Source organism: Patagioenas fasciata, chromosome 2, assembly GCF_037038585.1.
Source record: "Patagioenas fasciata isolate bPatFas1 chromosome 2, bPatFas1.hap1, whole genome shotgun sequence".
Taxonomy (NCBI): Eukaryota; Metazoa; Chordata; class Aves; order Columbiformes; family Columbidae; genus Patagioenas; species Patagioenas fasciata.
This window is the reverse complement of record NC_092521.1, coordinates 70,824,653-70,838,940: the sequence shown is the minus strand read 5'-3', so window position 1 is coordinate 70,838,940 and position 14,288 is coordinate 70,824,653. Positions and strand designations below refer to the sequence as shown.

Below are 14,288 nucleotides of genomic sequence, written 5' to 3'. Positions count from 1 at the left end.
AAATAAAACGTTGGTAACTACTTTTACACTTGCTTTTGTTTGTCTATACTTTATTTTATACTATAGGAGTGTTCCTAACTAAAACAGAGTTCTAAACCCAGCAGCTTCTGGAAGTGAAAACAAATCTTCATATTTGGGAGTTAAACAGAAGTAGTTCAACTCTTAGACACCACAGTTCATTTGCAAAAACAGTAAAGGTTTATATCTATTCATCATTGGGTCCTAATTGTCTTTACTGTTAAAATTCCTGAACAACAGACATTTATATCCCAGATCACTCTTGCGCACACAAGCTTTTCAGTAAAAGTTGAATTTAATCTTTACTAAAATACCTGTAAAGGAAAATTATAACTTTACATTTATTTCCACATTTTTATTTTGACAGAATGACACAGGCATTTACAGTTTATAGATAATTTCTATTGGGTTTAGTAACATTATTTGAAGTCAACATGTTTATGTTTAGTTTAATGTTAGTACTCCAGACAGAAACAGTAATACTTGACATATTTAAATATCAAATAACTGATCAAACTGATGAGGGAGAGTGGGAAGAGAAAAGGGGCTCAACCCTTCAATTACTATTTTCTGTTTGGTTGTATTTTTTGTTTTGTTTTTTAAGTGTAAAACTAAAACATAAAAAACCTCTAACATTTTCTTTGAAAAGTCCTGCTTACTTTTCTCCTGAATTTAAATGTTTCAAATGCTCAAATACTGAATTTGAAATACATTATTACTTATCAAAATTAGTAAAAATTTTAATTTAAAACATAATAATTTAAGATTTAAACAGAGGAACAGGAAGTATTTTAAAATAAAAGCACCAAAAGCTCTCAGTAAAAAGCCTAGCTTCAAATTATCTTTAATTTGCATTGAGGACAACACAGTGTAATTAAAGCTTTTGCCAAGAGCAAAGAGCCACGTGAAGAATAAGAATACTTTTTTAAAAAAACCCTCAAACCTCCTATCCTTGCTGAAACACTAAGACTTAAAATATATACTAATAACTGAAACATTTTGCTAGTTTGCTTTTAGCATTAATCGGTTACAAGCACAATGTGTTCCTTGAGAAACTTTCATTTTGAAGTACCTGAGGCAATTGCACTAGTTGCGTTAATGCGGTGACATTTAACAGAGAAAATCCTCCCACCACAGACAAGCTCTCTTTTGACCAAATTCCCCTTGACTGCCATTTGAGCCATAGAATTCTAGAAGCTGCCAGCCAGCCATACACTTCGAACAGATAAAGTATGTCCAAGCAGATCCTGAGCAGTTTGCTTTGCATCTTTGCCTCCTAAGAAAGTGTGGTTGAAGCCGCATCAAAGCTTGCTCATTTGCAATTGCATAACCTTTTAAACTACAATTTGTGCCTTTGGGGAGGTAATCAACATAAAGCTATGGTATACAATAAGACAATTATTTGGGCTTAATTTTGTATATTCTACTTGATTTTATTACATGAGCTAACATAACTATTTTCATTAAATGCCTACCAATTAGTATATAGGTTGGCTTAGAAAATGATTAAATGATGAGTGTTCAACATAGCTTTTAGATATTAGCATATCAGATATCTGAATATATCTTAAAAAAATATTCGCCGTATTTTTCGGCATTCTCAAGAGTCAACGTCTTATCCTATCATATCTGCTATTTCTTGTTTCATTTATACTTTCAGTTGTTTCTTAACTTGGACTAAAGCAGCTAAACTGAATTGCTAAATTAACTTAAAACTTATATTTCCCATTTGCAGATCTTGCTGTTAGATGCCAGTTTAGTGTATCAATGAGCTGTATGTGGGCACACAAATTCCACAGATTCATCAGGTGAATTTTAAATTTCATTAGCAAATATATACTACTTGACTACAAGTTTTACCTAAATAAAGTACTCCCTTGTGCAGAAAAATCCAGCAACAGCTAACTCAATCCACCTATGTTTTACAGAACTCACTAAATGCAAAGACAGGCAAGTTTGTGGTGCAGGCACAGAGATGACTTTCCAAGAAGAATTAACCATCTTCTCTCAGGTTTCTGTTTTCCCACAAAAGCATGTAGTTTTCATATAAACACAAACCAACAACACCCTCCCAAAATGACTAACATGCATTGTTAAAAATTCAAACCGCAATGTTCTTTTGTCAGTTAACTATGAAAAACATGTTTCCTTTGAAGGGCTGTAGACATGCACTGATGACATAGTTCTAACAAACAGAAATTTCATTTACAGCTACAAGTTTCAGAACTCAATGAATGACTTAATCATCACCTGATCCAACAGGAAATCTCGTAATGTTTTTCCAGACATTTCTTGTTTGTATCAGTAAACCATTAGTTCAAAGAGGGCTTGATCTCTTCCAGATCTTCATTAAAAATCAGGAACTCTTTATGTCTATGGACTACAATTCCTTTTTACCAGGAAATACATCTGATGAAAACCAGATACTTCAAAATCTAAGACCATCTAAAGCCAGAAAAAGGGATGGATTCTTCCCTTGCATGTATTTAGGGGCCACGACAATGGTAAACTGACCAAAACACCAAGTCCAGTCATGTTTGGAGGAACTACCACAATTAAAAGAAAGCTATTTGAACCGGTAGAAGTTTAGAGAAATGTTGTCTCTTACATACACCTCGGCCTTAACAGAACAAGATTGATTTACGATGAACAGTTCCTATTTTCAAAAATTAGATCTGTGTTTTATATCTTGGACCTACTCATTTTTATTAGGAATTTTTTATGCAGCTATGAATATTCAAGAACAAGTCACAACTTCCCGATATTCCATCTTTACAAAAGCTCAAAATTCAGAACACAGGCCTTGATTTGCACTTGACAAAAATGACTGGTCCTAGTTTAAATTTGTCATTGCCTCAAGTAAAGAGTGTAAACAGCAAGCAGCTGAAATCGCAAGACTCTTGCAATACCAGTCCTAGGTGTTAAAGTTGTTTGTTTGTTTTTTTTTGTGTGTGTGTGTTTTTTTGTTTTGTTTTTGTTGTTGTTGTTGTTTGTTTTTGCAGGACTTCTAATCATTCCACAAGTGGCATGCCCCTTGGAGGGAAAAAATAAAAAAATATAGGAAAAGGAGGAGTTTGGAAGTTTATTTAGAAACTGCATCAAGTGCCAAACCTGGAAGTTCCTTGGCAGTCATACCTTTAAGAAGCCTCTAACTGAGAGTAAGGAAGTACTCATTTGGTCTTCATTTAAGTCAAGACCTCAGAGCTGACATATGGATTTCTTACAGAAATAAGACAGAGCTACACACACAAAAAAATCTTTATTAGTAAACCCACAGTATTACCTGCTTTTTTGTGTTTTGTTTTGTTTGTTTCTAGGAAAAGCTCTTAAAAAACAGCTTGAACCTTTTCTTTAAGCCTAGAACTTGTCTACACTTACCAGTAAGTTCTATTCCAGGCTGTGAAATCTAATTTCTGAATCCCTGTTTGGAAACAGTAGTGCTCCACTAGATATCCTATGAATTTCAGGGTTGGAAAAAAACTACTTCATAACATGGATAATGCTTACCAAGGTTCAGTGATTTTTCTTCCAACTCTTAAAAAGCTGTTAAACTTACAGCAACAGCCTTCCCTTGTCAGCTATTAGCCTTTGTGAATTTAACTGATCAACAATCAGTAATTACTAATACAAAGAGGGAAGCACCACCTAGATGTGCCACTTTTGAACCTGTGCTGGTTTGACTGAAAATGCGTTAATTTTATTCATGCAGTTAGAAACCTTTCTTTTTCATAACTAGCAAGCTTATTATTTGGACTTAGTTTGAGAACAAGAAGATAACACCCTAGCAGAGTTGATGTTTTTAATTGTGCTGATCTGAGCGCCTAGGACACTCTGAGCACTCTGCCCACAGGTGTGAGGCATGGAGGAAGGGGCGCATGAATGGGGCAGAGCTTGACTGACATCCAGACTGATCAATAAGAGTATTCCATCCCATTAGCGTCATGCTTCAGATATAAGGAGAGTTGGGTCTTCCGATCACTCTCTCGGGCACTTTCTCTTGTGGGCATTGTTTTTGTTTCATTTTGGGTTTTTTTTTCTCTTCTTTGTTGGAGCCAGAGCAGTTCAGTCAGGACGTTTAGTTTGGCCTTTTACCATTTTGGAGAGGTCTCTGAGCCTTTCTGCCTTTTCCTCTCTTTTTTTCTCTTTGGGATTGGCTGTGGGATCAGGGGCCATTTCCTGGGACTGGTTGCTCAGCGTGTTCGTGAGGAATTGCCGTGAGTATCTTTTATTTCTATTTTATAGATATATTTTCTAGTAGTGTATTAGTATTTTGTTATTTTATTAAATTGTGTTTATCTCAGTCCAAGTTTCTCCCTTCCCTTTTGATTCTCTCCCCTATTGGAGGGGTGGGGGAGTGAGTGAGCGGCTGTCATGGTTGTATTGCTAGCTCAGGTTAAACCATGACAGGACCACTGGTAAAATAGGACAGCTGAATCTTTACAATACAACATTAGACACATAAGCTGAAGCTTGTGATTTAAGATGCTAGTATCTTATGCCATGAATACCAAGGAGAAAGATTTTTTTTTTCTCAAAGGCAATTTAGAGCATGGGTCTAAATCTTATTCTGAAGAAGAAACTCCCCCCATTTTCTGTATTAAAAAACAAGGAAAGCATCCTTCTAACTTCGTGAAAGCCTAGACTGTCCAAAACTATCCTCAAAATCCTGCTGAAAATATCTAAAGACTAATTTTTCCAACTAGGCATGAACAGCCTAAAACAAACTTACAAACTCTTCAGAAAAATTTGATTGTGTGTCCAGTAGGTTCATTAACTGCCATGGAATTCTTCCATGAATTTCAAAGAGAAGCTATATACCAGAGTGACATGGACAAAAAGGACATTAAATTCAGAACACTTACATAATTTATGCTGAATCAAGAAAATGAAATCAATTATGGAAATTAATAGCGGAAAAAAGTAAAAAAGCAGATTTTGATAAAAGCTTCACAGAAAAAATAGCCTCAATGTTATCTGAGGAGATTCTAGGCATTCTGAGTGGTGAAAAAAAGCCACTACAGACTCCAAATCGGTACACTGCTGGAACAAATGAGAATATTAAAGATCAGGCATGCAAGTAGGTTAAAAGGAAGTGTCACTGTCAACAACAACTCTGGTTTCTAGCAGACATATTTCAGCAGATACCCTACCACAAGTCAGCTGTAAAAGAAAAAGAAAAAAAACTGTACAAAACTATATACAAAGATTTTGATGGTTGGTTTGGTTTTTGGGTGGTTGGTTTTGTTTGTTTGCTTTTGTGTTTTTTGTTGTTGTTTTGTTTGTTTGTTTGTTTATTTTTTACAAGCCAATAAGATACGAAAAAGTTATTAAGGATTTTAATACACACACAGGCTAGCAAAAAGCCAAAATGAAGACTGTACTCAGCTACCAAATTAAGTAAAAATAATGTTCCACAGGGAAAATTGAAGTACTAATCTTTAAAAAGTGCAGATTTTCCCTCACCTGAAGGATCCCCCAATGCCTTTATGTGTAGTTATCTGAACTTTCAACATCACCAATATATCAAATCAAGTTTGATATATATTGACTTCAATTGCTGTTTGCCAACAGAAAAAAAAAAAAAAAAAATCCTGTTTGCAAGACAGTCCTAAAGAAGTCTGAGAAAAGTTATAGGCTTGGTATTGCTTAAAACCTTTGTGGGAATCCAAACAATGGATCCATTCTTTAACACCACAATAACAGTCATCATTTTATCCTCAAGAAAACTTCCCAATTTCTTAAGACAAAAAAAAGAAAAAAAACTGAGCTCCTATAGAAGACATACTTTCTGCATAAACTCAATTTTTTATCACTTTCTTTTCCACTTATTGAAAAAGAAACCCAAAGGATGAAATGCAAGCAACTGAAAAATTAAGTATCTTTTGCAAAGCTCAGGTAACTAAAACCCCTCTAAAATGTTTGAATGCAGTTACGGAAACAACAGTTTCGAGGTACTAAGCACAGAAATTTGACATTCCTATACATTGCTCTTCTTTCTGGAAATTTATCGGACTGGTTTTAGCCCCAACATCTCCCCAGTGTTGTCCTGTAGCAAAGCAATGCTGTTCTTAAAACTTTTCAGGAAATTTCCCAGGCAGGTCAAACTTGTCCATACCAGATGTAAAGAGGTGAATAAGTTTTTTGTGATGGAATCCATTAATTAATCTCGAGTACTGTTGGCTGATTACAGTTAACATTGAGCATCACAGCATAAGTTTCCTATAGCAGCAGTGAAACATACAGACACAGGCTTTCCAGTGGGAGAGACACCATACCACAAAATTACATGTTTCACAAATGAACGGGATGTGACAGCTGCCTGCAGTTCTAAATGTCCACACTGAGACATTGCAGGGATGAGAATTCTCCCTGCACCAACCCTTTCTCCCATGTGATCAACTACAGTGACCTCCCTAAATCAGAGTTGGCAACATGAACGGTACTGGCTTTTAAAAAACCACACTCCGCTCATAAAACTGGTTCCCAAAAACTAAAATGCCAGCAACAAAACTGAAAGCTTATCTGAAGAGCATTAGTACTGAGGAACACAGCTCTCCCTTCAAATAAAATGTTACATACATTTGCATGTGCATATGCATGTGCACATACATACACACACACATACATACACTCTCATATTTGTTACTTTTATATCCAAGTTTATTCTAGTTATTTTCATAAATTTATTTTCAATGAAACATTCACTGTCCCTTATTGCTAGAGTAACTGGCCAAATTTTGGTTTAGGTTTTATTGTTTTGCTTGCTCGGTTGTTTTTTGTGGAGTTTGTTTGTGGTTTTTCTTTGTTAGTTGCTTTGTTTGGGGAGAGTGTTTTGGTTTGTTTGTTGTTTCGTGTCTTTTTTTCAGGGGCAGGGGGATAAGTAAGTTTGATTGTTGGTTTGCTCTGGTTTGTTTTACCACCAAGTCTAATGATGCTGACAGTGTCTTTGTTTCTTTACTGGTGGAAACTTAGAACATGTTTTAGATTAACATAGCTTACATTCCTGAACTGCTTGCTGTATAGTTTCATTATTTTTTTCGTATACATCAATGCTTAAAATTCTATACCTTAAGTAAGCATTTAAGTCTGCAAGATAGAACTCAAGCAACGTGCTTATTCACTAGTCATTTAAAGAAAGATCGAACATTCTGCAATACCTTAATGCTGATGCAATGCTATATTGTCGGGGGAAAAAAAAATAATACATGTTTAAAAGAAGTGCAATTTTAAATGAGTGTGATTTACTCAGGCAGAAAACTCACCATCTCCAGCAGGCAAGCCTCGTTCTTTTAGCTCATCACATCTGTTGCATTCACTGAAGTACAGCAATAGAAACATATCCAGAAGGACCCAAACCAAAGAGGTGGCAAGGACCACCTTGCAATATGCAAATTTTTTCATGGCACTTCAAGTCAAATACAAAAATAAAAAAGTATAAATAAAAATATCAACAGGTTTCTTTAATCCAGTTTGAGAGACCACGTTCTTCTATATCTGGAAAAAAAAAAAGAAAAAAGTCACAAAAAGTTACCTAAGGACAGGAGCTAAAAGAATTTTTAACTACATTTTAGAGGTAATGATTTATTTACCAAATGCTGTATGTATCAAAATGAACGCTTTATGCACTCCAAAGAGATTTAGGGAACACGTTATATTAAAGCAGCATTACTCCAGTCTTTTACGACGTCAACAATCATCATTGGAAACTTCAAGTGACCAAAACAGAGTGCTCTGCTGAGCTGCTAGAGAAGAGGATATGCGCATCTAATGAAATTAAAAGAAATTCTCTGGAACCTCTGTAGATCAGAACAAGCTCAGTGAATGAAATCTCAGGAAGCAAGGTATCAATCTGTGCTGCATGAAGCCTATGGCTAATATTCCTCATGCTCCTGTCATGTAGCACACACTGACTTCCTGGGCCCATCACTAGGAATGCTGATCTACAAATGCCTGTATTTTATATAAAGTGCAATAGCACATTACACCTTCGCCACAAAGAAAAATGCTTCAGTGAACCAAAAATGAACATCCCTTTTGGTAGATAAACAGTAGGCAACGTGAAGAAAGTATGAACAAATCACTGTGACCCCTTCCTAGGCATTTAAAGCTAAAGGTATCAATTAACCATTTTGATGCTTAAAGTACCTTTTATACTTTAATGTTTGATTACAGAGTAAACTTTCATATGTTTTTCAACATGTATACTCTAACATTTTAGAACATTAACCTTTGAAATTCTCTTTTGGCCTACTCAAATTACAAGGAAGTTTTATTACAAGGACTGCTTATTTCCATGACTGATAATTGCGTAGGGTAGAATCAAGAACACCTTTGCACTTGCTTGCTTATACTACTCTATGATATATATGTATTTTTTTCTTTCAACAACAGGTTCCCCACCAGTACTGATGTGTTTCAAAGCATTCCCAAAGTATTTCCCAGTGGGACTAGTTTACTAATTTAAAACCAGAATTACAGATATTCTTAACTACTTATTAAAAAAAAAAAAAAAAAGGAAAATAAGACTTCAAAAACACACTAGAATTTTAAAACTGACACACATGTTGTTTCTTTAATTGTAAGACATGATTATGCAAAATCCTCACAAAAGAACCCTGTATCTCTAAGACTACCTTTCTTTAGTATTTCATTGTCATAATTTGATTCCTGTCTTCCTTCTCTCTTCTTAAGAGAAAGTACTATGATATTCCCTCTTCTGAATACATTTTACTACTTATTAGTAGAAGAGACATTGATGTCTCCATGCATTCCTATACAATTAAGTGGCATCAGTTTGGATGGAAGAGCAACATAGGAGCCTGTATCCACACACTTGCGCATGACTGGAAGGGTGTATGTGTATCCCTCTGCTTCCTGCATAGGTACACATCAAATGCCAAGAAAGTGCTTTGTTCAAGATGATCCCAGCTTGCATCTATATAGTTTTCGTATACAGGCATAACTATATAAAATGAAGAACTGCATAAGTATCTGTAATTAGCAATTTAATGATAAAATAGCAGATGAAATTACCACAGAGAATCATTAAGTGAGGTACATTAAGAAAAAACCTAGGGGTAGTTTGTTTGTTTCCAATAGACACAAGGATGGTCCTGAACTCTGAATCCTGGAGTTGCACTATAAAGTGCCATAAAACCATCGGCTTGGTGATCAGCAGCAGTGAAAGAAAAATAATTTGTTACAGACTACTAAGAGAAGAACAGAAACCAAACTATCACTATGCCATTACACAGTATCTGCCTTCTCATTTTGAGCACTCTATGAACATTCACCCTTGTCATTTCAGAAAGAACACAGAGAGTTTAGAAAGGACAAAAAGGATAAAGACAACAAGGGACAGCTTCATTATAAGATGTGAGTGAAGACAGCAGCATTCTTCCTGGCTGGAAAAGATGTAACCTAAATCAGCCAGCAGGTTAAAAAACAAAAGGAATGTATTCCCCACACCGTGTATTTATGGAAGGGAACAGCCTACCACAGTACACCAGCAGTGCTGCAGGTCTATTCATTAGCTATTAAATACTAAGTCCTCACTTCTTCAGGCAGTCCCTGACTGTGACCACCAAGTCACTCCACGGACCACAAGGAAGTATTATTACAATTTCCCCTATTCTCTTCCCTAGATATACACTATCAACCACTAGAAGAAACAAGTACTGTAAACAGACAAAATTTGTCTGACACAGTACAACTGCACTTAAACTCTCCATGCAATAGGTTTCTTCTTTTGTTCTAATTCAGGACACCACAGAAATGATCCGGCAAAGATTCGGGTCATACCACCACCCTCTGCTTGGACTTCAACAAGTGTTAATTTAAAAGAAAACTAAATAAATTCTTGTAGAATCATTTCAGTTGGAAGAGATGTTCAGGATCATTGAGTCCAGCCATACCCTAACTTAAATTTAGCACTAAATCATGTCCCTAAGAACCTCGTCTAAATGCCTTTTTTAAACACCTCTAAGGATGGTGACTGCACCACTTCCCTGGGCAGCCTATTCCAATGCCTGACCACCCTTTCCATGAAGATTTTTTTCCTAATATCCAATCTAAACCTCTCCTGGTGCAACCTGAGGCCATTTCCTCTCATCCTATCACTTGCTACTTGGGAGAGGAGACCAACAACCTCCATGCTTCAACCTCCTTTCAGGTAGTTGTAGACAGCGATAAGGTCTCCCCTCAGCCTCCTTTTCTCCAGGCTAAACAGCCCCAGTTCCCTCAGCTGCTCCTCATCAGACTTGTGCTCCAGGCCCCTCACCAGCTTCATTGCCCTTCTCTGAACTCTCTCCAGCACCTCACTGTCCTTCTGATGAAGGCCCCATAACTGTATTCATGGTGCAGCCTCACCAATACCAAGTACAGTGGCATGATCACTTCTCTAGTCCTGCTGGCCACACTATTTCTGACACAAGCCAAGACGCTGTTGGCCTTTTTGGCCACCTGGGCACACTGCTGGCTTGTGATCAGCCAGCTGTCAATAATCTCATATTTCTTGAAGTTCAGACTTGTGAGATATTAGGCTATAAAAGAAAGAGTAGAACACACAGGAACACGGTGCTTAGGGGTCCTCAAATTAACAAAACACCAGGAGAACTGTAATCTAGACTTTCTGTCCATAAAAATACCACCTATATCAAGTGTTTTAAAATGCACAGGCTGGCACTGTATCTGCCTCTAATGAAAGAAAATTCCTTTGGGAGTTTAGTGAAATGTCAAAGAGACACTTTGTGAACACTTTGAATTCATTGTCAGTTTTTGAAAGTGATTAAGAGACAGCAATGCAAAAGTTCAACCCACAGTGGTTACCACCAATAAGGTCCTTTCCTCTACCTTTACACAAAGGCTCTCACTCCCTTGGGCAGTTTACCGTCTCATGAATTACACTGTATTTTTACCACTGGTTTTAGGACAGCACTTCCACTGTGTGCGTACCAGCAGAATTCAGGCAGTACAGCAGTGAAGCACAGGGGCCTAGAAACTCTGCTGAAGCAACTGCCCTCTGCATACCAAAGTCTTGACTCAGAGCTCTGGAAGAAGACTTCACCATCCAGGGCTTTGGCTGCAAGAAATGCTAGGCACCTCTTCCTGGTGCTGGATGGGTGGTGGTGGCCTCACCCACAAGAGGGGTGCTCTGCTTGAAGCATTGGTTCTTCAGTTGAATGGGCTGTAGGGCAAAGTGGGCAGACTGGCACACCATGAGCAACAATGAAGAGTAGGTAAATGGGTCTTCATAGAGACATTGCAGCACCACAAATCTAAGCCCCATGAGGCAAGGAAGAAGAAACAGCTAGGCACTGCACTCAAGGAATAGGTGGATGGAGACTCCCAAGATGGGAGCTGGGTGATGGACAGGTCCAGGAAATCAGTGACTTGTGACAACAGAAGGAAAGCCTGCAGATGTGCATTTTTGAAACAGTTATACTGCCTGGGATGTTGCTGAAAGACTGATGAGTCTTCCCGAGTTCAGCTCTTAGACAGCCAACCCTTGGCTATCCACCCATGTATGAACTGATGATACTGCCAGGTATGAACCTGAGCACATAAGCAATGACTGCAGAGCCCACGAGGGTAGAGGGCAGCAGGCATGGGACCCCGATACTGCTCTCCTTAATTGCTCCAGTGGGAGGGGAAGATTCAGGCAGGGGTGCAGACAGCCTACCAACACCTGGCTGGTGTCAAAGGCAGGCCTCTAGGACCAGCAGACCTGCTTTGGGGAAAGAGGGCTACTGAGCAAAATCTGTGTGACAAACTGAGGCAAGTAGTTTTATGAAGAGGCTCTTGTACTTCTGCAAAATACACAGAAGGTAGAAGCTCAACTACTTCGGAGGAATATAAAAACATCTCCTGAGCATGGAACCCTGGTGTTAAAGTTCAGAAGAAACAAGAACAAGAAAAAAAAAAAAAAGGCACCTATAAGGATTCTGGCAAAAGAAAGGCTGAGAATCACACAGATCCACTGCAGTGGGACAGTAGACCTGGTAACAACAGGTGTGGAAAAGGCTACAATACTTGGTGACTTTTTTTGCCTTCGTTGTTTTACTGGTAAGGTTCACTCTTGAGTGTCCCAGATTTTGATCTACTGGCAGAGTCTGTGGGAGTAAACATCAATGTGCAGTACAGACAGATTGAGTCAGGGACCTCTTAAGACACTCAGATGTGTGCGACTCCATGGCATCAGATGGGAGGCATCTGAGAGTGCTGAAGGAACAGACTGATCTTACTGCAGGGTCATTCTCTATCATCTCTGAAAGGTCGTGGTGATCCCAAGTGTTGCATCAGGACTAGGGAAGAAAAAACAAACCAAAACTACCATCAAGAAGGAAAAAGAGTATCTGGAGAGACATCTGCTAGTCAGTCTCACCTCAACCCTTGTGAAGATTATGGAATAAATCCTCCAGAAACCTACAGACACACACACACAAAAAAAAGGCAACTGGGAACAGACTCTCCAGATTCACCAAGGGCATTTCATACTTGACCAACCTGGAAGATTGCTTTAAGGTGAGGACCGGTTTGGTGAACAAGAAGAGAGCAGTGAGCGTTGTTTACCTTGGACCACCAGGCTCTATGCATTTTGACCAGCAGTACAAAGTCCAGCTGAAAGACATTCACCAGTGGTGTCCTTCAGAGGTCAAAACTGGAGCTGATACTGGTTAGTCTTTACTGAGAACCTGGCAGATGGACTGAACACATGTTCAGCAAAGCTGCTGGTGACACCCAACTGGGGGTGGAACATGCAGATTATACATCGAGACAATACCCTGGGAAAGCCCTGGGTGGCCAGTCCAAGGGACATCCAACAGCTACAAAAGCAGGCAGGCTGAAAGCCTGAAGAAGTTCAACAAATGCAAGTACAAAGTCCTGTACTCAGCATGGAATAACTTTATTATCTGTATAGACTGGGTGTCAACAGGATAGGAAGCTGCTCTGCAGAAAGAAACCTTTGGAGTCTGATAGCAACTTTCCCATGAAACAGAAGTACGTTCTTGGAGCAAAGAAAGTCAACTGTACCTATAAACAAGTCCAGTAACCACAGCAATAATACCAAAATGCATAAGTTTAATAATTGCCTCTGCTACTGAGCAAAGTAATAAAACTGAAGATTTTTGCAAAACCAGGTATTTTTTTCTCCCTTCAAAATATTGGATAATAGAGAACAAAACCTTTACGCCATGGAAGTAAAAGGAGTATTAAAAACACCTTGGAAAGAGTAGGAGGCTGTAACTTATCAAGAATAAAATGAAAGGAAGAAAAATGGGTATGTTCAAGTCTTGTTACTTCTGAAGGTCAAGCAATTTTTTTTCCCCCTGACAAAAATCAATGAGACACTTGACACTATAGGAAAGGTCATCTTTAAAATTACTTCTCATACAAAGTACATTGTTTCACTTTACCACCTCTTTTACTAACACAGTTGGCATTGGAAAGAACACTTATTTTTTTTCATTTTTCCATTACAACACATTCAGTCATTTTTATCTTTGGACCAATTTCATTTTTGTTTATGCTAGTGATCAGTCTTCAATATGACTTCCTAACAGACTCGACAAAGGACTTCATCACTGTTATTCGGCTAAATCAGGATTCTACACCAGATGTGGCACCTAAACAGACAAAGCTGATGTAAAGTTTCTCTTCCAAACCTTCCGATATAAATAGATTGAAGTTGGCATAAAGAAAGGGCGCATCAAAATCCTGACACAACATTTGCTATTTCTAAACTACTAATATCAATTTAAACCAAATGGGAAGTGATTAACAGAACAGCATCTAAAGAAAGATTGATGGCCTACATGAAATTGAATTTTCAGCTTCTCAGTCTATTTAGTAACGAGGGAGAAGAAGCTGGCATACTCTAAAGTAACATATTAGGAACATGTATGGATTTTTGAGCAAATGCCTAAAAAATGAAGCAAATGCAAGCTGTCAATATCAGCATTGCTTAAAACTCCACACATCTGAACTATTAATGAGGCTTATCCAGTTGAGTATGTCTATATTCGAAAACAGAAGTGATGCCAGCACTAAACTCAGGTTTCCGAAGCACTTTTGCTACTCTGCTGGTGTATTTTTTTTGTGTGTTTTTACTGGCCCACGCTCTGTTAAATTGTTTTTAGTACTTGCTTCCAGGAAGCTCATCACCATCAGCTCTTCAGTAAATAGGTCAGTTTGAGGATAAACAAAGTCTTACCTAGTTTCAATGTTATAAAAAGCATTCTAATTCTAATGTTATAAAAAGCATTCTAAAA

At 37.8% G+C, this 14,288-nt stretch overlaps 1 protein-coding gene across 3 annotated transcripts in view; it reads right to left on the bottom strand.

The window, feature by feature from the left end:
* GALNT1 (polypeptide N-acetylgalactosaminyltransferase 1) overlaps positions 1-14,288 on the bottom strand; it is an 88,780-nt gene that overhangs the window by 37,679 nt on the left and 36,813 nt on the right. For all 3 annotated transcript variants that reach the window (XM_065830952.2, XM_071804391.1, XM_065830953.2), the window contains one exon: positions 7,281-7,512. In XM_065830952.2, coding sequence (XP_065687024.1) covers positions 7,281-7,419 — 139 coding nt within the window. In that variant the 5' untranslated portion in view covers positions 7,420-7,512. The remainder of the gene's footprint in view (positions 1-7,280; positions 7,513-14,288) is intronic.